The 25,749-nt window shown below is 34.2% G+C and overlaps 1 protein-coding gene across 2 annotated transcripts in view; it reads left to right on the top strand.

Moving 5' to 3' along the window:
• The window catches only part of LOC123524895 (helicase with zinc finger domain 2-like), a 47,996-nt gene extending 22,848 nt beyond the window's left edge, over positions 1-25,148 (top strand). For both annotated transcript variants that reach the window (XM_053535025.1, XM_053535024.1), the window contains exons 10-22: positions 2,012-2,136; positions 2,308-2,430; positions 4,742-4,796; positions 6,423-9,990; positions 10,473-10,561; positions 11,099-11,263; positions 11,607-11,744; positions 13,369-13,754; positions 17,387-17,608; positions 18,425-18,649; positions 18,923-19,082; positions 20,341-20,508; positions 20,809-25,148. In XM_053535025.1, the coding sequence (XP_053391000.1) occupies positions 2,012-2,136; positions 2,308-2,430; positions 4,742-4,796; positions 6,423-9,990; positions 10,473-10,561; positions 11,099-11,263; positions 11,607-11,744; positions 13,369-13,754; positions 17,387-17,608; positions 18,425-18,649; positions 18,923-19,082; positions 20,341-20,508; positions 20,809-20,942 (5,558 nt within the window). In that variant the 3' untranslated portion in view covers positions 20,943-25,148. The remainder of the gene's footprint in view (positions 1-2,011; positions 2,137-2,307; positions 2,431-4,741; positions 4,797-6,422; positions 9,991-10,472; positions 10,562-11,098; positions 11,264-11,606; positions 11,745-13,368; positions 13,755-17,386; positions 17,609-18,424; positions 18,650-18,922; positions 19,083-20,340; positions 20,509-20,808) is intronic.
• Positions 25,149-25,749: the final 601 nt, after the last annotated feature.

Genomic DNA, 25,749 nt, shown 5'->3' with positions numbered 1-25,749 from the left:
CACTGACTTCGAATCACTTGCCCCTAATCGAAAGTTCGGTAGGTAAATTATAAGAAAACTTTATAAGCATTATAGAGACAACATTTTCTACTTGATCTTCGTTAGAATGTTTGTCTCTTTAAAATGCAGGTCAAGTTTAAAATAGTTGACTGAGGTCAAAATCCATGTCACAATGTTAAATCACAGAGACAACATTTCAGCACTCCAGAGGCCACATTTTATATTAATTTCATAAAAGTTTGCCTCTATGAAAACTAGGTCAACTTTGAAACTGGAGTATCGAGGTCAAATACTAGGTTGATAGACCAAGTCATAGAAAGACCATGTTAAGACTCAAAGGCCATACTTTTTACCTGATCATAAAACTTGGTCAGAATGTTTGTCAAGGATAATTCTTTTTATTGCGTCACTTTGGTAAGACACTCAGTCTCTGGATCTAATGATTGAATAACTTAGTTAATGATCAACCTCATTTACATAAAATATGGTGCGATTAAAGCTAGCTTAAATAATTTCACAGAAATGTTCCCTGGTGACCCTATACCAAGTTCGTTCAAACTTTCCAGTTTGTCGAAACCATGTCCACCAGAGGGGTAGTCACTTTTCCACAGATGTATATAGTATTTCTTTTATGCATATAGTGAAAACTTCTTGTCATAAAACTCTGGTCAGTTTTCAAAATGATTTATAGATATCTTTCATGCTTTGTGAAACTCAAGTCAGTGATCTAGGGCCTTTATGGTCCTCTTGTTTGGTTACATGGTATAACTGCCAGGGCTTAGTGACTTTACGTACAATTGTTACTGTTGTTATGTTTAAATTGACTTAGGTAATTATTAAACCATCAAATTTTCATTCAAATCAGTAAAAATAGTGAGTTTTAAATCAAAAATCCAGGTGTAAATTTAGAAAATTGTTGAGTATAAATCCTGATCGGGAGATGTGGCCAACCTGAAAAAAATCATTCTACCAAAAACAAGAGAACCAAGTCGCGCGATTTGTATCTCACGTGATTGGTACATGCAATTAATACCAGACAGCCTAGGGTTCTCAGATGTCATATATTTCATGAAGTTACATAATGATAAGTTTATACAAACGGATGTATAGGGCCATACATATTTAAGTAGCAAAATAAAAGGTAAATAAACGCCATTTGTGTCAAATTCTGTCGGATTCATACCATGAAAGGATTTTTAAACAATCGGAAGTAGATTGAAAAAGAAAGAGACTGTAATCATCTCAATGTTTACAACTGTGCCAAGTTTTTTTTTCAAGACATACAAATGTCATGTCCTAGGTGCGCATTAAAACATATTTACAAGTGTGTTACAAGTAGGGCATTTTGTTATGTTACACAATTGGTATTGTTCATCAGTTTATGTGTTTGTTATTGACATTATGCTGTCATATTTATCGAACAGTAACTATTACTCACATTCAAAGACAGCCACTCAGGGCGCCAAATTCTTCTCAACCAGTACAGACATAAAGCAATCTGAACAGTAGGACAGTGCTGGAGAAAGTCTCCAGAAAAGAGAGAGTGGGAGAGAGAGATAACATGTCCGGCTTACTTATCCTAAGTCATTTTATAAGAGACAACCTAGTGCACCGATACATGAGAATCCCTCTTTCCTTAGACAAACCATTACTGGCCTTTTAGTTACTCATCCCTGATGTCCTAATATAAAAAAAATTCTGAAGGATTCCGTTTTCGTTTTCAGATCTTTATTATACTCCCAGAGCACCTTTTCAAAAACATTAAACAATGACATAAACGTTGTCTAGAAATCTCATTACATTGTTCGAACTAAAGTACTAATGTTTTAGTTCAGATTTCGTTTTTGAACTATATCATATCTTTTAATGCTATATAATGTTGGCGTAATGTATTCCGTGGTGTGAATATTCTAATTAACAAATATAAGGAATTTATTTTATGTTTTGCCTACACAGTTCTAAGTTATTGTGCTGTATGTACCTACCTAATTGCTTTATTATATATTTTCAGTCCTCAAAGATACTTGTGATTACGATGACGCCGAAGCGCTAGAGATCTGGGCCCGGTCATTGTTTGAAACAGGAGATTATAGCATTGCTCTTGATAAATGTCAACTAGCTATGAAGTACTGCAAGGTAAAGTTGTCTCGGTTATCTGATACAATTTTCTTAACTGTTCCTCCAAAAAGGTTTATATACCACTGTAAAATATAAAATAACTATCATAGATTTTTCAACTATCCATTAAATTTGTCGTGATCTGAGTAGATTAGCAGAGATACTGTAGATATGCTTTGATCATTAAAGGATACTGACGTGGAAAGACTTCAAATATTTCGATCAGATATTCAGAGTAGGCTGAATAAAGAAGATATAGATCCAACAAACCCAGACATGGAATGGTTGGCAGGAACAAATGTCGACATCAAGGTGACATTTTACATAAAACTTGTATTGCGAAGTTATCTATTCTTACAGTGATTTAATATCTGACAGTTACAAAATTCCGAATTATGACCAAAAGTATGATAAAATGTGACTCTCTCATTTAGACAGTTTGGGTAGACTAATGGTTGTCGCTTTGTCGGCCCTTTCATATGGACTGCAGCAACAAAGAACCCTGATAATAGCTCTGTAAATACAATCATCTCTTGTGCAGAGTCAAACATATAAAGATATCCAATGCCAATGATTTAACTGTAGATGTTTACTTCAACTATACAAAATCCTCTTAATGTATTTATCTTTAGTAATTTTATATATTAATTGTACATGTAGAGCTGCATTCATAACCAGTTATCATGCATTAAAGGCCTAGATTTTGGCAGCGGACCAAGGGATTTCTGTCTTCACCAGCACAGTTGGGGGCTAATGACCATCACAGTATGGTTCCAATTAACAAGGGTCAATGTTTATTGGAGAGTCAGTCTACCTTACAAGTGTATCAATTAGTGAGAAGGGGAAACAATGTAATTTATCTTAAATTGATATATAATTGATAACTTTTAAAGTTATACTAGTTGTTTTTTTTTTTTGGCATTTCTATGTAAAGAAAAATATTTGTTGATCAAACACAATAATAAGATAATCAGAAACTTATTTTCACAATAATGAAATAATGATAAACTTACTTAAAGAAATATGCAAGTTTTTATTTTTTCAAAGTCTGTCTGGAGAATTGTGATATTTCAGAAAATTGTGACTTTCACTCATCTAAAGCTTGCAGAATACTGTAAATAACATTTGTCTAAAAATGTTCAAATAATGTTGATTACATGAATACAAGAAACCCAGTTTCCAATTAGAAAAATATTGTTTGTCAGCACAAAGAACTCCTGAAGTTTTCACTATACTTGTGTTTTATTATCATTATTATTTTCAATATTATTACTGTATCTTTAATCATCCTTTATGTAATATAATAATAATAATAATAATAATAACAATAATAATCATTATTATTACTATTTTTATTATTATAACATTAAAGTAATACTTATTATCATCTATATAATATCAAAATAATAATTAATATTATTATCATTCCACATTCACTGAAGAAAAATTAATTTCTTTCAACTCCACTGCATATATCTTCATGGTCTAGTTGGAGTCCCTGCTGTGCTTATTGCCCTCTAATCAGTTACGGTTACATAATCGCTGATAAGTAGCAGATAAGATGGGAGTTGTATATTGGATTTGGACAAATTAAATCTGTTACCACTTTCAGTTGAGTAAATACGGCAATAAGACATTGACCCGGTCAATCCATTACGATTCGATGCGTGAATTTGTTGCGCATAATTAGAGGGTCGCAATGGGGTTTGTTTTCACATATTAACCATGCATTTGAAGGTAACGATAATATTTAGTTGTTTACATGTAAATTTGCTGATATATGTCTATCTGTTTGTACATATGTTATGTTCTTCAAGAATGGAGGAAATAAAAGAATCAATCGACCATCCTTGGGTTAAGTAATATGTAATCCACGGACGCGTTCAGTCAGAGAGTCGCCTCAATCAGGAAAGAATAGTTTTAACGCCAGAGGTTATTTCTAAGGTCACGGAGTTTGACTGGCCAGCTTGTAATGACAACAGCTTTCGATATTAGTAGCTCAGTCAAGTGTGACTTACCAAATTAAAATGTTCCTTCTCAAAAGAAGGAACAATAATCCAAAACAAAATGGTCTACCGACCGACCGACAATGAACAAAACAATATACTCCGCTCTACCTCGTAAAGCGACATAAAAACAATCTTTACTTATGGTGGGAATTCTTTTTAAATTGTAATTAGCTAATCATAATTATTTAGTTAAAGTTCTAAATATATTGGAACAGAGAGCTGTGACTGAGAACAATAAGTCTGGCTTTATTGGTAAAATGTTTTATCTGTATATTTACTTTTAAACGGAGCTTGACTATTAAGCTATTACTTTTATACTCATATAAATGAGCCGCATCATGAAAAAACCAACATAGTGCATTTGCATCCGCGCAGTCTGGTCAGGATCCATGCTGTTCGCTAACGGTTTCTCTAATTGCAATAGGCTTTGAAAGTGAACAGCATGTATCCTTACCAGACTGCACGGATGCGCAGGCTGGTCTGGATCCAAGGTGGTCGCAAATGCACTGTGTTGGTTTTCTCAAATGTTCAGTACTTCAATGCTGTATGCAATTATTAAGAACAATAGTGTTTGAATTATGATCCATATCATGCAGTTATTTTATGTACCACAGGATAAGGTCATCAAAGAGCCGTGTGAACAGAAAGTCAAAACGAGACATTATCGACGTAAGTTATTATTTTCTCAAAAATCCATAAGGCATTAATTTTTTGTACCCCGCGAACAACGAAGTTTTAAGGGGGTATACTGGTTTCAGGTTGTCCGTCTGTCTGTCCCTAGACACAGTCTTGTGCGCACCATCTCTCCTCATGCCCTTGACACAATTTAATAAAACTTCACATAAGTGATCAGTAATAACAGTAGTTGTGCATGGGGCATGTTAGGTTCTTCCAGATAAAAATTTGCAGAGTTACGGGACTTTGGTTTTCGTTACTATACTATAAACATAGACACAATCGTGTGCGCACCATCTCTCCTAATCCCCTTGATACAATATAATGAAACTTCACACAAGTGATCAATAACAATAGTAGTTGTGCATTGGTCATGTTAGATTCTTTCAGAAAAAAAATTGCAGAGTTTCGGGACGTTGTTTTTGTTACTGTACTATATACAGAGACACAATGTTGTGCGCACAATCTCTCCTCATCTCCATGACACAATTTAATGAAACTTCGCACAAGTGATCAGTTACAACAGTAGTTGTGCATGGGGCATGTTAGGTTCTTTCAGAAAAAAGTGCAAAGTTACGGGACTTTGATTTTTGTTACTATATAATATACATAGTCTGCACATACAATCTTGTGCGCTCCTAATCTCCTGAACCCATGCACACAATTTAATGAATTTTAATAAAAGTGATCAGTATTAACCCTAGTTATGCATGGTGCATGTTAGGTTCTTTCAAAAACAATCTGCAGAGTTATGGGTCTTTGTTTTTCGTTAACATACTATATACATATAGTCTGCAAATGCAATTTTGTGCGCACCTAATCTTCTGAACCCTTGCACACAATTTAATAAAACTTCACACAAGTGATCAGTACCAAGCTTAGTTGTGCATGGTGTATGTTACGTTCTTTTAGGTAAGTATTATGCAAAGTTATGGGACATTGTTTTTTGTTACTATACTATACACATACTGTCTATATACATACAGTCCACATAATTATACAGTCTTGTGTGCGTTAAATGTCCTGTGTCAGTTTGTGCGGGGGTACATTCGTCACCTTTAGAGATAGCTCTAGTTATGTTAAAAGGCGATTAAGCAGATGTCCAGATAGATGTTATGCATAATTCCATGGTGAGAAAAGTGCTAGTTTTAACATTGTACATGAAAATTAAACGTTAGAGCTACAAAGGCAGTTAATCAAACATCAAAGTTAAATACAAATGTATATATATTCAATATAACTTTCTTCAATATCCATCATTATTCAAACCTTTGACAGATTTTAGAGAAAACTATTGTCGGCAACAGGAATTAACAAGAAATTAATATTATTTTACTCCTAACAGAAAATTAGACTGCCACATTTTAAGCAAAGACATTATGAGCCTTTAAGGATCTGATAAATTTTATTCATTCACTATTGGCTGATGAACTTATTATGAATTATTGGTGAATTGTAAATACAAAGTTCTAAGATATAAAATAGGAAGCATAATTTGATACTGTTACTTGTGGACAATTCAATGTTAGCTTCGACTTTAATGATAAAGATGTACTGCTGCATATACTTTGTATGACTGGTCATTGAACAGGACTTACCTTAGATCTTGACGGTTTTCAGCAAAAGCAAAAGATCGTTCAAAGAACACAACGTATTCCTTACCAGCTCGTCGAAAGGAAAAAATAGAGCAGGAAACAGTTGTCAGGGCGGATTTTACTGGGAAAGATGTACAGAAAGATAAAATTAAACTTCATCCAGACAAGAGTATGCCGGGGCGTTCACGAAATTCCAGTTTATGCAGTACAGCTACAACTGAAACAGATATCTCAGCCATATCTGAGACTTGGCTTAACAACAGTTCATCAGATTCAGATGTAGATGAAACTTGGCGCGACGACATTGTAGGATTTTCGGAAAGCGAAAATTATGATTCAATCAGTATACCCGAATATAACCATGAAGAAGAGGAAATGGAAGAAAATATGTCATATTATGAACACAGCTACAAATTTCATATTAAAAACGAACAAAGTGCATACTCGAAGGAAGTAACGAAAAATGAAAACTTGTTGAAGAACGGTATATTCCTTAACCAAGATTATCTAGATAAATTTGTGAAAGACAAACACCCTAGTGTTCGCAAAAGGGAGGAATTTTACTCCTCTGAACCCAGTAAGGAGCAGCTGCAACAGAAGCTCAATCAAGATCCACAAAAATACGTCAAGTGCGTATTACATAACGAAGGCTCACATGAAGCATTTTGTACGCCTACAGATTCAGCCAGCGAAATAAGTGTTATAGAAATAACGGGAAGATCAAAAATTGGACAGGCGTTTGATGATGACATAGTAGTTGTAGAATTACTTGATGATAAGATTTCGAAAGATAAAAGATATGGCAAAGTTTTAGGTGTCTTGGACAGACAAAGACATAAAGATGTAAAACATCCAGTATTTATTTGTACTTTAGACGACATGGATCATCTCGTGAGACCAGTGTGTAAGACAATACCAAAAATCCACGTCCTAGACAGAGAAATCTCTAACAAATATAAAACAGCTAAAGAAAAACTGTACAAAATTGAACTTTATCAATACGATGAAGATAATGGTGTTTTATGCAATCCTTGTATATTCCACATAGATCCAGCAAAGAAAGAATCCTACATCTGCTTGGTGGCGTATATCAATTGGGGGAATCGTCATGTTTACCCAAGAGGTGCTGTCCTAAAAATGCTTCCATCTGGCAGTGATGTGTATTCGGGATTAAGTATTTTAAATCTTAAGTATTTAGTTCCCCGGCTGTACGATAGAGAAACAGTAGAAATGGTTGCAAAAATGATAGCCGATGAGGTCGATGAACCAGCTGAACATCATTTACTTGACAGGGCGGACTTCACAAAAATGAATATATTCGCAATTGGTAAAGCAGAAATAAGCTATGCATTTAACATCGAAACGCTAGATAACGGATATAAAATTGGTGTACATATTGCCGATGTTGCAACGTATATACCAAAGGACTCATCAGTTGACAAAGAGGCAAAACGCAGAACAACTACATTTAGTTCAGAGATAAGAAAACAAAGAACCATGATACCAGAACCACTTCGTGCGAAGTTCTGTCTCCAAACAGGTAAAAGGAGATTAACACTATCTGTATTTCTATATGTAACAAAGTCAGGTCGTCCTATGCAAATGGTTGGGAGCAATTATGAAATTGTAAAATCGTACATAAAATGCAAAAGACATTTTACAGAAGATGAAGCCCAGACTGCAGTGAAGGACCCAGCTAGAGAAAATGAGGGAACGGAGGATATAAAAACTCTTTTCCGTGTAGCCTCGTTTGCAAGATCGTGCCGACTCGGAAATGCAAAGTATTCATTGGACTGGAAAGACACCCATCATGATACAATCAAGCCTAAAGATGCAGTCAAAGAATGCTTGATTATGGTTAACAAGAAGGTTGCTGAGAGAATACTTAGGTCATACAAACAGACTGTTCCGATTTATTACAAACCGGCTCCTGCTAAAGATGCAATAGAGCGTTTTCTGAAAAAGTATAATACTTACATTGATAGTTTACTTAGACTCCAAGACAAACAGATAGGTCCAAAGATGCCAAAATTAAGTGAGTGTAGATTGTCTTCACAAACTGTGTTTTTGTCTAAAACAGTTTGGGAAGCAATAGCCGCCTCTCCAAAAAATGCTTCGCAGTATATACAAAAAGATGAGCTCCATCCCTTGCAAGTTGCAGTATGTAGCTCTTGGCGTTCTATTCAGAAAGATTGGGAATTGAAGTGTTCCGGAAGTCTACATAAAGCAGAAGTTAACCAAACTTCATTTACAAACTTCACTTCACCATTAGACAGTTACAGTGATCTCATCATGCAACGACTCATACACTCCGCTGTCTTTCAGAAAAAGGTGTGTCCTTATACGCGAGAGGAGATAGACAGTCTTTGCCTTCACATGAATTCTGTCTTCAAAAGAGCGAGGCAGTATAACAAAGAGTGCAGATTATTACAGGAAGCATCCAAAATGAAACGGGATCATGTTATGATCAATTGTTCTGTCGAAGAAATCAGCGAAAAAGGTTTAACATTATGTTCACCTTTTATGACAGACATTTTTATGGCAAACAAAGAAATGCCATTTCACGTTTTAAACTTGTCTGCAAAACCGTTTGTGTTTGAAGACCATCTTACAAAGTGGGACGAAGTAAAAGTAGTATGGCGGAAACGGCTGTATGATTTCAACGTGCATGTAAAGAAACCATCTGACAGAGGGCAGGAGCTTCAGTTGAATCCGTATGAGGGAGTTGTGACTCTACCTCTACACCAGTGGGCAAAACTATTACAACTGTTGGTAGGACCAGATTCCGAAGGCCTATCTCGAGCTATTAAAAAGGCAAACGTCTCTCATCATGAGGGATTAGAGGATGTTAGTACAGAATGTATTGATACGCTCGAGATAGAACCTTATACAACATTCTCCATGATATTTTATGTTGGCAAGCAAGTTAAGATTCAGTTCTCACCAGCATTTCTTGGCGGAATGATAACTCCAAAACCGATGGTTTACGATATGACAAATAACGTAAAATTTTGTTTGCAACACACTGAAGATCCAGTTTTACATTTGTACAAGTATTCCAAAAATACTACATGTGACAAGTACAGCTCTGTATACGATTACCTAGACAGTTGGATTCCAATTTTGTTGATGGAATCCGCCACAGGAGTGTGTCGTAACGAAGAGTCATGCAATATTAGCAATGTTCCTGTAAAACTGAGTAAGAAAAGAAAAAGAAAAGGTGCATTCTGTTTGAGTTTGGCGCACTGTGAGATTAGAAATATAGAGTTTTCTGGAACTATTTCTGACGATGATGAAGACGAAGGTGATGTTGTCGGTGCCACTTCTTTCGACTGGCTATGCTTGAAAGCAGTCGTGCCTACAGATGCTCAAATAGAAGGAACAATGCGAGCGATTCAGCAACCGTATTCAATTTGGGTTGGCCATGCTGATATTACAAATGTTAAAAAATCAAAAGACGCTGTACGTGGTGGGAAACTTACTGTTTCTTTTACGTTATGTAACAATTCACCAGATTTCCCATCAGCTTTTTACCAAGAGGGATCAACTATCAGGGTCAACATAGAAATACTGCGCAAAACAGAGGTGGACAGGTATTGTTTTCTTTATTGACAATAATGGCCTTGATGTATATTTTGTGTGTCGTTTGCTTTGTATGTAGTTACTCAAAACTGTTACAGGTACGAAATAAATTGGCATTTTTATCATGCAGTATACATTAACATAACATTTAACTTAAGAAAAGTTTTAGGGGTTTGTCATGATTGACAATTTATTATGAAACAAGTCAACAATTTTAACAAATTAAATAGAATATGTCATTTTATATCTGTCACTATTTATTGAATTCTTAATTTTAAATATTCATTAGTGTTACAATTTTTGAATTTTGAAACTCGCGTTACAGTAAAGCATTAATATTTATTGTTGTAGGGCCTATATATCAAGTAATCGGATATCATTTATTTCTATTCTACTGTAACATGCAACGTAACCCATGAATTCATTTTTTTATTATACCAAATGATCCAAACAAAAGAACGAACCTAAGATTTATTAAGTATTTCTTTTACAGGAGAACGGAAAGCTTCATCAAAATGCTCCCAAACGTAGAACGTTCATTGGCGGCTGACATTGCCTTAAACTTACCGATTTGCGATTTAGGTAGGTGTTTCATACTGTTTCGTTATTAATTAAACCAGAGCACAATGTGCTATATTTGAGTTGTTTAGATCATGCAAGACATCCGTCTGTATACTGTCAATCTATTTTTCAAACGACGACTCGTCTAAGAGTATTTGGTAGAGGTTGATGAAATTGATTTGGATGTTGCTTGGATAGTTGTATTCCAAAGTTGTTTGTCCTTGCTGTTCCATTTAGTTACACAAATGGGGCCGCCAAAGGTAAATATCTCTACCTTAGCCGTTTTTGAACTAGCTTGACAATGACCTTAGATTGTTAGATTGTTCACAGAAATCTGTTTAGATGGCCTTTATGAAATTGTTACAACCGATTTGATTTGTCAGAAAACATGGTTGTAGGGGGACACTAGTTTTCCTAAATGACCCTTTGGAAAACAATTAGCATTATAGCTGTGAGGGCATGAACGCGGTTGCATTGTGGTCTGTACCTGAGATATATGACAGTAAACGCTATAAACATACAAATAAACAAATCTGTTTTACTTTTTCAATCATTTAGATGATAGCCGAAAACATATTGTCAGCCATATAGACCGTGATCTGTATTTAGATTACAATACTGTGAATCCCAGGAATCGACCACTTCCACCAAACAACATAAAACAACAGCAGGCGATTGACAAAGCTTTGATGGCACGGTTTTCATTAATACAAGGTCCTCCAGGTACAGCAGCTGTTTCTTTTGTCAAGTTTACATGTTTAACAGTATTCCATTTATTGACGCTATTATCTTTGCATTATTTACCTTATTATGTTTCTTTCGTTTTAATTTATTAATTCTTACTTGCTTTCTACAAGATCGCAAAATGAAAAGAACAAATTACATTGTCACAGACGACTCTTTTTCTCTTACGGGTATCTCATTTAGTCCAATATGGAAGAATTTTGAAAGGTTTAGCTGTATTGGCTACATTGAAAATAAAGTGAAAAAAGAAATCTAAAGTAATAATTCCGTAATGTCATCTGCTTAAAATATTGAGATTTCCTTATGTCATAAAATATTTCAGGATCTGGAAAAACATACACTGGTATCAAACTGATATATCTTTTCAACAAAACAAACGAATTCCTATATAAGGAAGGACATCCCAGGAAGCAAGTCCTGTTTTGTGGACCGTCGAATAAATCAGTGGATTTAGTTGCAAGTATGTTTAAAACAGCTTTGTCAGAATTATCTATATATTCAGGCTTTTACTAGAATACCACTGTAGTGTAAGGAATTTCATATCATATTTGTAATTCTCCACTTTTTGGTAAATGATCACTGCTATACAATTAATCACAGCGCTTCTCTGTTTTGATGGTACAATGGATATTCACATGTTCGACCTTAGCTCATTGACACAGACTTGTCCAACATGTTTGATTTAATGTTAAGGGTGAATAATGCTAGAAAATTACTCATTATATACTACAGATTCCGGTATATACCGTATTCAAACGATTGAAATGACGAGTATCTTTAATACAGATATTTTGTAATTGTGGAAATCCTAACCCTTACCTTTAGTCAATACACATATTATACAGTAAATGCGTGTGGACTTACAATAATTTGCGTATTTTTAACGTGCGTTACGATGATCATGCACAGAACAACCGCACCAGGTCTGTAAAAGTGAGCAACATCGCTAATTAAATTGGAGAGAAAAGGTAGTAATATTTCGACATTGTTGGAATACATGTATTTGTAAGTCCCTTATGAAGTATTGCTCACTCTTACTACCATCGCTCCTCCATTAAAATACACGATTTTTCATGGAATATAGGTAGAGGACGATACGTATGCTTACGTGCGTGCGTGCGTGAATCCCTCCGTCCGGCCTTCTAGCTAATCTTTATCAAAATTATTTATTTTTCGAATATTTGAAAAGCACTTTATGCTTGCCTCAGTGAGATGGATTGTCGTGCGAGGAAATACTAGATCCCTATCTGAAAGGACAATACCACACTTGGGTGAGGAGGTTTGGCATGGGTCATGGCAAATCCTTTTTTTTTTTTTTTTTTTTTTTTTTTTTTGATTTAACGTCGCACCGACACGTGATAGGTCATATGGCTATAGATTGGCTTTAAACGTACAGGCTATGCGTAAGCGATCGTACCACTTCCCCTCTTCAAAGAAGTATCATTTATGGTGATGTGTAAGCCGTTCTTGAATAGACAGTGTCATTTTTGGCACTAGATAAAGTCCGTATCCCGAAGAGTGCCCATCTTACTACTATAGCCGTAACAAATCAAAGAGCATAGTATTTTATGACAAAAACTTTCAACTGCTTGTTGGGGGATTCGGACCCGGGTCGCTCGGGTGCTAGTCCAGTGCTCCAACCACTGAGCCAAAGAGTCAACTCCCTGACGTGGTTGTCAGAGATTCACTTTCAGCGTACAGGCTATGCGTAAGCGACCGAAACACACTCCATATATTCTATGCTTTCGTCAACGCTAAAGAAAAAAAGATGGATCAACTTCCCTGATATAGTTCCGGTCTAGACGAATCGGACGTGGGCACAAGTTATGCGAAATGAAAACCTTAAATGTTACATAACTGTAAACAACTGTTGGAATACGGCGTTACACCCAGAACTGCCTGTTATTGTTTTCAGTTATAGCCATACGCCTTATCGTTTCGAGCATTTTAGTGACGTGTATTACCATTCGTGTTTTGACTGACCTTATTTGCGTGTTCTGATACCAGACGTTAATTTGCTTTAATACAATCTTATCGTATATTTTCACCAATTAATTATTTTTCTGGCTCTATTTACCTTTCAGAGTGGATGTTAAATCGGATGGGTAAACACTGTCCGAAATTTGTGCGTGTTTATGGCAGATCTATCGAGGCGATTGATTTTCCTATACCAGGAAGGACATTTCAGTCAAAGAGAAGTACAAGAAGCCAGGAAACTCCGAAAGCGGTGTATCCAGTGGCTCTACATCATTTAATACGAAAAGATGGAAGAAAATACGCGAAACAAATCAAGGAACTTGATCAGTTGTTCAAAGATAATGCATACAAACCAATGCCGATAGAAGTGAAAAAATATGTTCACTTAGTGAGAGAAGCTTCAATTGATGAAATTCGAAAGTATGATGTAATTCTCTGTACAACAGCAGTGGGTTCAAATCCAAAGGTTTTACAGGCAACTGATGTTCATCAGGTAAATAATTTTAATAAAATCTGTAAGAAGATATTTTGGAGGCAGAAAACGGAACCTTGCAAAATAATAGCAGACTCGGTTTGATTGAGTCGATTCATGAGAGGTCATGAAAAAATGTAGTGTTCACCCTTCACGGCCCCTAGCTCCGGTTGGAGCGTCGCTAATTTTAATGTCATCCATGCTGTCAAAGGACCAGAAAAATACAGTATATAACAACATTGAGTCCAGGTACGGAGAGACTAAGAGCCGCCATATTTTGTTTTGATAGTTAACAAAATCTATACGAAGATCCTTAAGAAGCTGCTATTATTTCTTTTTATTTAGGCCACATCTAGTATATTATTGGGCGGATTACTACCAAACCTTGCAGAAAAAATCAATGCCAAGTCTCAGTGTGCATATAATCGGCATTTTCCAGTTCGATTATTTTAATGCAATTGTGGCCCTTGATTCATCAAATTTTATGATATTTTGACCATATTTCTTACATTCTTTGGTGGATTTCCATCAAACCTTACAGGAGTATTTAGTGCAGATTTAGTAAATTATATCATTGACATGTAACGTTTCGTTGATTTTTCAGTGGAGTTATAGCCGTTGATTTGTCTTAATTTACCTTGTCCTGACAACTGATCCAATACTACTAGGAGGAATTACACAAAACTTCACAGAAGTGGTCATTGTCTAGCCTAAGTTTGCAGAGTTATGGCCCTTGATTCGTCAAATTTTATGATGTTTTAGCCACTTCTATTATATACATTGTAACGTCGCGGATTTTCAATAAATCTTGTAGGAGTGATCAGTGCCTAGTGATGTTATACGTATTATCAGCATTTTTTGGTTCAGGGATTTGTGGGAGTGTTATGGCCCTTTATTTGTAAACTGTTTTGATATTTTGGCAACTTCTTTTACACAATTTGGCAGATGTTCACCAAACCTTACAGTAGTTATCAGTGTCAAGCCTAGTTTTACATATCATCGGCATGTTTCGGTTCATTTATGTTCAGCAGAGTAATGACCTTTGATTTGTCGCATTGTACAGTGTTTACACTACTTGCTGCACACAAGTAGACTAATTGCACGAACATTCACGAATAGTATGAAGCGTAGTTGTGTATATAACATTCTTGTTCTGATTAAATGATTTTCAGTGAAGTCATGACCATTGATTTGTCAAATTCTTTGATTTGTGTTACCGCTGCCAAGCCTAGTGTTTTTTATCGTTAGAATGTTTTAGTTCAGAGATTTTCCCTGGAGTTATAGCCCTTAATTTGTGGCATTTTACAATTTCTGCGTGGTAAGTGGTGCGAGACATACTGTATTACGTTCTTCGTGAATAACAATCTCTAGTTATAGATACTTTGAAATAATATTTTATTCTGATGACTTTGTAGCCTATGTCTGTTTTTCAATATTTAATCGAACCTTAAAATACATAAATTTCATTTTATACCAATGATTTCAATAGTCATATCTTTAATGTATTGTCGGCTTTATGGTCTTACTGCAGACAGTGTATCAGATTGAATAAAGCTTTGGTAATGAATAAAATCTGTATACTACATATAAGAGACATATGAAGAATATCTGTTTTAGGGTAAAAAGTACGTAATTGGATATGTATGTATGGTGTTACATTGAACCGTTTAATCAGAATTTATTGGGGTTTTTTTTGCGATAACACACTGACTAAATAGTTTCCTGCATATATGAAAATTCCTTGTCTAGGGTAACTGAAACATTTTACATTAAATCGGTAAGAAATACGTCTATATACGACACTTAAAATTCATTCATTGTCAAATAATACTTCCATTATACCACCAGATACTATGTATATGGGAGCTACATAGATTTGTGCATGTCCTTCAGTCCGTCCGTCCATATACGTTTCCAGAGGCATGGCTACAGATAACTACACAGAACCATTATAATACAACTACATTTAAATGTCCTCCATCATATGTCAACACGCATGACCAAAGTAACTAGGTCTATAGTCAATTTAACATTTTGAAGTGAAAAGGTCAAATAACTTAACGTCGAGTTCACTCAACTATCTTTAAATTTCATAAAACAAGCATAAAAAATTACCATCTCAAGTCAACGTACAAAGTACATTATCCAGATCACCAGGTGCAAAGTAAAAAGTGTCACATTAGGAGGAGAAATGATAAAGTAAATTTTATTTCACATTGTTTGTAACTACCCGAAAATATTCACCTTCTTGATAAAACAAGAATCACACACGACCGACTTCACTTGATCAAAATTTAAGGTCACGGTTGGAGGCCAAACTTTATATCAAGGAATGATTTAAGTACTTTGAGATTTTATATCCGCTCTATATCTCAGTAATGTCTTCAAGGATTTTTTTTTGGAAAAGAATCAGTTAATAGCCTCGTCATGACGTCATTCAGGATGCACAGTCAGTGTCACTTCTTTTTGATCCACCTTTTCCGTATCAGGAGTCTTCCTTAATTGCCCTTTAAATATAATACAATGTCATATTGACATAACGAGGGTCCTGCAAAAACTTCTGTCACTAATGGGCTTCCGTAGTTTTATCCCAGGTATTTATTAAAACTCTTCATTGCACTTGAATGGTGTGTCCAAAACTAACGATATCCGTTTATTTCGTGCAAACTGCTTTTCAAATGACCAAGTTATTTCAGATTGAAATACATACAGTCATATACACTGACCAATTTACTTGTCTCATTATAATGGACGAAAAGACTGAAATTCTAGCTATATTAAATAGCAGATATTTGATGAATCGTGTGGTATATATGGACCTCAGGCCATTTCAACGCGCACAGTGTTTAGGTTGGTTAAAGCTTTTAAAGCTGGGAAATTATCTGTCGAAGATGATACCCGTTCTGGTAGGCTTAAAACCTCTGTTACCAAGGCAAACATAGCTGCTGTAAAAGCTGCGGTCGAACAGGATGGCATTGCGCGATTGTCGGTGAAAGATATAGCCAGTTGTAAACAGTGTGCAAACAATTCTGAAAAATGTGTTTGGACCTGAGAAAGGTTTGCGGTAGGTGGGTATCTCATTTGCTCACTGACGAGCAAAAGAAACAACGACTTAAATTTGCCCGGGAACTTCTGAAAACATACAAAGGCTGTGGTAGGCGGGTTATTTCTAACTTGCTAACAGGTGACGAAACATTTTACCTTACATGTTTTAAAGCGGTGTCTGCGCGTATATTAATCACTTTTAGTTGTAACTCTAGCTTTGTTTCGAGTGTCTGTATGGATCGTATGGATAACTGAACCCTTCGTTACCTCAGTCAAACTGAGCCTGCTGTATTTGCACGGCTGCATTCGGTGTGTACGTATGATATCAAAATGGAATCGAATTTCGATCTTTATTACATTAGCATTTCAAAATTACAGTAGATTTAAACTGGAACGGGGTCGCAAAATAGACCATCTTGTGAAACATGTATAGCTAGATTTATTATATGCTGTCATGTGAAAAACCTAAAAAGACCAGACGATAATATATTTTGGCGAAATCGGCAAAAGGAATAATAGATATTAGGGTATTTAAGTCCGAGCTATAATATGAATATGCCTAACAAGACTTATACTATATACATTTTGTAAATGCTGCTCCTTTCCAGGTCATCGTCGATGAAGCTGGAATGTGTACAGAACCACAGTGCCTTGTTCCAATAATTGCCACAAAAGCTGAACAAGTAGTACTGATAGGAGATCATAAACAACTGAAACCGATCATCATGTGCAAAGAAGCTTCGCTCCTTGGACTGGAAACGTCATTGTTCGAACGATATGCAAATTGCAAACATGTTGCATTTACAATGCTGGAGGAGCAATATCGCATGGTAAATTTCGTTTTCCTTTTTTCCCTATACTTGGTTAAGTAAGAATCATATTCATGTAGATGGAAAACCGAATAAAATGTCAATGTCTAATAAACCATGTTTTAGAGGACGTGGACGGTAGCATGCAATTCCACTGCCATCCTTGAACAAGCTAAATCAACCCTATTTGCAACATTTTAATGTTTGCCATGTTGAGCGGAGTTTTTTTTTATTTTATTATCATAGCAGTCTTGTTTTTTGTCGTGAGGCGGCCGTAAAAATTCTCCATGTACATTCAATCAGAGGTGTTACATTTCGATCTTTATAGATGGTTTAGCACGACAATTATTGTGTATTAATGGTACTGATTAATTTTTTCAGCTTAAACATTTCGGCTTGGCTGATTTCATTACTCCCGCTTATATACATGTAGTCTTAGGTATTGTTTAATAATTCTTTGGATACTGTTTCTGCTTTTAAATCTTTGACAAATTATGATATGCAGGCTCTTCAGCCTCGGATTCCATCTCCAAACTGTAGTTTGTTTAAATCTGCTTATTGTCTTCTCGTTTAGAACTGGCTCATTATTTCAAATTGGAATAATACACCGCTTTTCATGGAACTGCAGTCTCGGGTATCATAGAAGGTTCCATGTCAGCTGTCGTAAGGACAGATCTGCGGATGTGTCTAAATTACTTTTTTGTTCTTGTAACACATGTAAATGTTGAGTTCTGCAGATGTTTTAAGATAAGTGTCACCGTTTTCTTTGATAACTTATTCGAATGGAAAAGTTTTACGATTAAAATCTCTGCTCTAACGTTCTAAATTCCCTTCCAGAATCCCAACATTTGTAAATTTCCATCACAAGAATTTTATGAAGACTCACTTATTACGAGGCCTGGACTTTGGCTTAGTAAAAGAACGGAAATTTGGCCAAAGATGGATAATAATGTTTATCCTCATGTGTTTGTTCACGTTGAGGGAGAAGAGAAAATACTCACAGTCTCTACAGAGGATGGTAATGAACACTCGAGGAGCAATTCAGAAGAAATTGAACATGTGGTAATGTTCATATTTTATCATTTCGTTAGTGTTTTGTTCTGGCTTCTTCTTTAACAAAAACAATATTGTCCTTTCATATACATGTTAAAATATTTACTTCAGATGTATAACCATCTTTTCAACCAACATTGACCCCTTGTAGTATATGCGGACTACAAAGATGCTCAAGTCAACTTAAAATCCCCTTGGACCTGAATAAATAAATATATATGTGTTAGAATTAATTCAAATATGAACATCTATTTATAATACAGTGTTTATAATCAATTGCAGGTCAATGTTTATTCATATCTGGTTGGAATGAAACAATCACACGAGAGTGTACAGATTCTATCCCAATACAATGCACAGTGTGCAGAAATTAAAAGAAAGTTGAAAGAGAAACGTTTCGATGTTAGCGACGAAAGTGTGAGCACAGTTGTTTCAAGCCAAGGTAATCACAGTAATTAGTGCAAAAATAGAATATTTTATTGCTGCTTTAATATTGTCTAGACAAACACAATTTTGCAACACGTAAGTTGTGTATGTGTATGTTCGCCCATTTGTACACATTTTGGAGTTGCGTACAATTATGCAGTGCATAAAATGTATATGTCGTATATATATTCACCCGGACATCTCCCTGAATTGCGTGCCTAAAATATGTTTAAATTATACGTTACGTGTATGCAGTTAGCTCGAAAAGAAAACACTCTTAGAAAGTTAAATAAGTTTTTGTCAGTGCCATATTTCAGCTTGTGAAGTAAATAGTAAATATGTAATGAAAAAGCTGTTCTAATTGTCCATGCTAAGTTTTCGATCAATGTTTCCTTTACAGATTACTCGATTCGACTGACAGATATTTCTTCATAATTATGCAATATGTTATGACTAGTTGACCTATATTATCATTGGAATTTGAATGAATTAGCATATTTAGTGGTTATATCTTCGGTTTGATTATTTAAGAGGCGTTATTAACGCGGATGACTTCTTTTTAGCCAGTGCTTTAGCAACTGGCTATAGCTCTAAGTCAGCTACCAAGTTTCAACCTCGCGTCGTTTGAGTTTTCCTTCCATTTCTATGTGACCGCATCACACACATATTTTGGACGTGTAAAACAATAGTCCCATATTTATTTTTTATAATCTTGGTATTGAGTGAGTGTGTGAGAAACTGACAAGTACTGTTTTAAACAACAAAAACAAGCAGCAACGGGTTCTAGAATAATTTTGAACTTTATATTCACATTCGAAATATTCGAAATTACTCCGCTCTTAAGATTAGGGTTAGGGCTAGGGTTTAGGTTTAGGGTTAGGGTTAAAGTTTAAATTGGTCCCACCCTGGGGCAAACTTATTTTTACATAGAATTGTATAGGGAAAACATTAAAAACAGTTCTTGTCTTGAACCACAATGCATAGAGCTTAGAATTTGGCATGCAGCATTGTCTAGTACACCTCTACCAACATTGTTCAAATCATTACTGGTCTATGCACATTGAAATGTTGATTTTTCAGGTGTATCGGTTGAAATATCACTCACTAGCTATCAGTCCTTTCAGGGCTTTGATTTATCTTAATTTTATCTTTAATTCTAACAATTAAATGCATTTTGAGGCATGTGACTTTTTTAAATGCAACCTTTTAGTTTCACCTTAAAGCAAACCGAATCACTTAAACATCCACGCAACTTGTCGCTTTTTCTCTTCTAGGAGGAGAATGGGATTATGTGATATTCAGCACAGTCCGATCTCTTCCTGAATATAAAATAGAGAAAAGACCGACTCTTGGCTGGTGTAAGCATAACTTGGGCTTTATTACGGACAGAAATCAGATCAACGTTGCCATTACAAGGGCTAGGAAAGGCCTTGTAATAATAGGTATTTATACTTTATGGCTTTGTACTTCAAATGACCAAACACTTGACATACCCCGCAAACGATATTTAGTAGGTATCTACAAAGGTGACATCTAACTTTCGGTTGGCCCAGTGGTCGATCTGTTGCAAAAAATAGTGTGGCGAACTACTGTTCATGCATAACAGGATAATATTATATATTGACTTAGGTTTGCTTATTAATAATGTCTGCTTTAGAAACAACAATTATGTTTTGAAAAGTGTTATCTTTTTAATATTGTGCGTTTGTGCTTTTAATTCAATAACGTTCTTACATTTCCAGGAAATACAAAGCTTTTAGCTTGTGATTCTGTTTGGAAAAATCTGATTTCGCATTATGAGATGAGAGGGTGTATAAAAACAACAGAGCAGTTCCCACCAATGATGACACGTTTCAGCCAGTTATTGAAAACTTAAGACAGTGCAGTGCAAGAGACATAACATGTACATGATTTCAAGCAAGCTAATTCAGATCCTCTTTTATTACAATGTTGCAAGGTTTTTTATATGTACAGCTTCGACTTAAGTGCAAAAATATATATATATATATATAAAAAATTAAGTGACTTCAAACCGCTTAACAATTATCATGTAAAATAGCGCGACATTAGTGTGTGAGACGTAGATACAAACTAGTTTGTGATATCATTTAATAGTATTTTTACTTCTTTAATTTCATTACTATAAAATTCTTACCTGTTGTGCAATGTTATTTCAATAATCATGACATGAATGATCAACTTATTACAGTCATGTTTATCGAGTTCTAAGGGATATTTTATGTTTTTCGCTGAATGTGTTGTTATAATATATACATTTTATATAAATTTGACAGTACATAGTAATTTGAAATGCATTTTGTTTATAATTGTTATTCGTTGTTTTAATTGAAACGTATGATTACGACTTTATTTCGGAAAAAATGTTTTACTCATTAATACGTATGAATTGGACTAACCGGTCTGTAAACCTTTACTTCAACACGAGGTTGCAGTATGACCAATTTGTATTAAGAAATATATTACAAAAGAATTAATACATGAACATATAAAAGAAATGTTTTCTTTAAAAACAACGTTAGTTTTTTGATGCCCTGTTTCAGGAGAAATGTCTACAAGGCCTGCAAATCAAATTCATTCGTATTTATAATTTTGTGATGCCAGTGATATGTGAAAGTAAAATTATAATTACAAGTTTTAAGGAAGTACACTGTGGAACTGTGATGAACAAATCGGTAATATATTTGACCACTTTCGAGACTTACGCTTTTTATAAGTATATTGATTTATTACTTAGTCTACACGTATGAACAACTGATATATGTGTCTTATTACATACTCGGTTTTTGTCTCCTTTAAGTTACCGTGAACTGAAAGCGTCAATATTTTTCCATATTGACATCTGAATTTCATATCGGGTGGGTGACGACATTTTAATGTGTGTCATGTTTCATAATACAGCTGAGCGTGATGTCTTGAGAAATTTTACTATAGATAGGCATATGAGTTGGATTTAATGTAAGTGCTATATCTATTATCAGTACCATGAAAAACTTTAACAGGTAAAACAGAACTTCATATCATTTGCAAAGATGTGTAGTCGGTAGTAGGAAACATTACAATGTTGCAAAGTGTTTTTTTTATATGTACAGCTTCGACTTAAGTGCAAAGATAAAAAACAAACTATAAAAAATTAAGTGACTTCAAGCCGCTTAACAATTATCATGTAAAATAGCCCGACATTATTGTGTGAGACGTAGATACAAAACTAGTTTGTGATATCATTTAATAGTATTTTTACTTCTAGTTTAATTTCATTACCATGAAATTCTTAACTGTTGTGCAATGTTATTTCAATAATCATGACATGAATGATCAATTTATTACATGTTTATCGAGTTCTAAGGGATATTTTTTTTGTTTTTCGCTGAATGTGTTATCAAAATATATACATTTTATATAAATTTGACAGTACATAGTAATTTGAAATGCATTTTGTTTATAATTGTTATTCGTTGTTTTAATTGAAACGTATGATTACGACTTTATTTCGGAAAAATTGTTTTACTCATTAATACGTATAAATTGGACTAACCGGTCTGTAAACCTTTACTTCAACACGAGGTTGCAGTATGACCAGTTAAGAAATATATTACTACAGAATTAATATATGAACACATAAAAGAAATGGTTTCTTTAAAACAACAATAAACAACGTTAGATTTTTGATGCCCTGTTTCAGGAGAAATGTCTACAAGGCCTGCAAATCAAATTCCTTCGTACTTATAATTTTGTGATGTCAGTGATATGTGAAAGTAAAATTATAATTACAAGTATTAAGGAAGTACACTGTGGAACTGTAATGAACAAATCGGTAATATATTTGACCACTTTTTAGTCTTATGCTTTTTATAAGAACATTGATTTATTACTTACTCTACACGTATGAAAAACTGATATATGTGTCTTATTACATACTCGGTTTTTCTTTCCTTTAAGTTAAAAGCGGAACCGGAAGCGTCAATATTTTTCCATAGTGACATCTGAATTTCATATCGGGACGTGACATCATTTTAATGTGTGTCGTTGCTTTAATGTTTATTATTTACATCAGTATTGTTAATTTTATTCAAGCTATTGACCAAATGCCATAAATTTATATAATGTTAATATATGTAGATAAATATGTCATAGACATATAATTAGCTTTACATCAAGAAATAATCACGTTCTTTAGCGGAATAATATTGCGCTCCTAAAGTAGAACAATATTTTCGCTACAGAACTTGTGCATAATTCTCGATACTAATGACCTATAAGTACACAAGTATAATTTACCAGTCGCCAAATGTCTGACCGCTTGGCCCTTTAAGATCACGTGCCTGCACGATAATGCTAAATAATTTCCCTGAAGATTTTGACGAATATAAGTTTCCTTACAAAACATTATTGTGACTAACAAAATAGTTGTATATCAGCTCTATGAATTGTTTGGGCGAAAAAACACTGGAGTCGTTAAATAGGCTGCGGGTTTTCGACTTTTAAAGTTGATGGTCTAATGTAACCCACTCAAATGAAAATCTTTAGAATCGTTGCATTTTTAACGCAATGTCCACGTTTTGAGAGAATTAACGTTCGGATTAATATATATTTATTTCATTTTATATACATTTCATTAAATCTTCTAAAATTTTAACTTTACTTACTGTTAGTTAAGTCCATATACAAAGGGTTTCTCTTTTGTTATTATTAAACTGTAAGTTACGGTGAGAGTTTTAATTCAAAAATGAACAAGTTTTATTTTTAGGGGTAGTGTATGGAAATCCGACAAGTCAGTGGTATTTCAGCATAAATAATACGGATCCCAAGCGCAGTTTTGGGATTCTTCATTATCGCGACATTTTTTTTTAATTATTCAACATTTTCAGTCGCGCCATTTTCTAAAAATTATTCAACATTTTAAGTCCGCTATTTATATTTTTAAATCGGTGTGGTATTTACTGTATCAGTAAATTGTTGCAAATGAGACCCTTGTTTTCTTATGTAGATAATAAATACCAACAATATTTTAAGATTTTTTTTGAAAACATAAGCAGCAGCAATAAATTTCTGACGAAAAAAATGCTGCTTCGTAAAATTCTTTTCATGTTTTTCTTTGAAAACAATATTTGTTCATTGCCAAAATCAGATTGTATCTTAGGTTATTACTGTTTTACCTTAGTTTCTATACCAAAGAAAGTTGGAAATCAACATTTATGTGTTTCACCTTATTTAGTTATTGATTGTATTTTGTAAATTTTCGCACTAACTTCTTTATCAAATAGCGTGCACTTAGAGCACAAGGTTAACTTTAAACTAAATGATTAAAGTGTATTGAATATTGTGCTATATTTTAAAGTTTGATTAAAGTCTTATTGTCTCGGCTTTTTTATCTTCAGACGACGTATAAAAAAAGACAAAACATTAAACATAATTATATTTAATTATCTGTTCAACCCGGCGATAAATGATATGAACGTTTGTGTTAAAATCATTTTCTAATTTGGTCATAGATAAGTGTGATTGACAGGTGGAGACTGTTGGCGACTGGTCAATTCTATATAAATTTAAGTATAATTTCTTATTTACTCTTTGTAATTTTGCATGCTGGTTACACATTGTCTTTTTAATTTCATTACTGTATCTGTGATAACAACAATTTTCATACTTTCATATTACAGTCGCTGTTAACACTGTTTGTATTACTGTTTTTGATGAAATGGATGCCAGTTCCAAAAACTGGGCGAAATTATGTAATGACTTGAAACACTTGATCATGGTATACATATTATTGTTATACACATAGATCTGAATATGAGTTGTATATATATTATATTATATGAGCATATATAGAATGCCATAGTTTGTGACATTACTTTTATTATAGGTTTTGATATTATTCTTATGTAAATAAACAGTGAACAAAAATAGCACAGCATAACATTGTGCAATAACGTTCAAGGGAAATATAGTTTGTTTAAAAAGTAATAAATTCAAAATAAAAAATAATTGAAACTTTGGCTACACAATCATGTTGGATAGTTTTTCCTGACATATGTGATAATAAAACATTTATTTTTAATTACTTACAGTTTCGTTCTCCCTTCAGCTGTCCAACTCCTTCGTTTTGAATTCGGCTCAGTCAGATAAAAAATTGAGATGTATTGTGATTTGAGTCATAAAACAAAAAAGTTAGTCTTTAAGCTTACACACGAAAAAAGTCTTAGTGTTCTCTGGCAATTCTAAAGAAGCAAATGTTATATTTTTAATCCCCGACAAGTTACACATTATATGTTTATTTGTCAGTTGATCAAACATTCTGAACCGTTTACGATTTATGCACAGCAAAATTATCAGTAATGAAAAACTTATGTTTAAGGATGAAAATCAGACCTTGAGAAACAAAACTCAAACAACACTAAATCATAGAAAGAAAGAGTTGTTTGACATGAAAATTGAACAGCATGTAAAGCATGTATATTACTTTACGAAACTAGTGTCAGTAGACTGATAAAAACATTGAATTCCGGAAAAGGACCGCCTAAAAGGGCTCCACTTCCGGACAGTTAAACGCCTTTAAAAACTCACCATTTTTAAAGAACTGTTACACATGTTCGTTTTGATGCATTTGCAATAGCATGCGAGTGATGAAATTTCGCATAACAAGTTGGAACACAGTTTTCAGC

The sequence above is a fragment of the Mercenaria mercenaria genome, unplaced genomic scaffold (genome assembly GCF_021730395.1).
Source record: "Mercenaria mercenaria strain notata unplaced genomic scaffold, MADL_Memer_1 contig_4378, whole genome shotgun sequence".
NCBI lineage: Eukaryota > Metazoa > Mollusca > Bivalvia > Venerida > Veneridae > Mercenaria > Mercenaria mercenaria.
The sequence above is the reverse complement of the archived record's forward strand: the minus strand, read 5'-3'. Positions and strand labels throughout refer to the sequence as shown.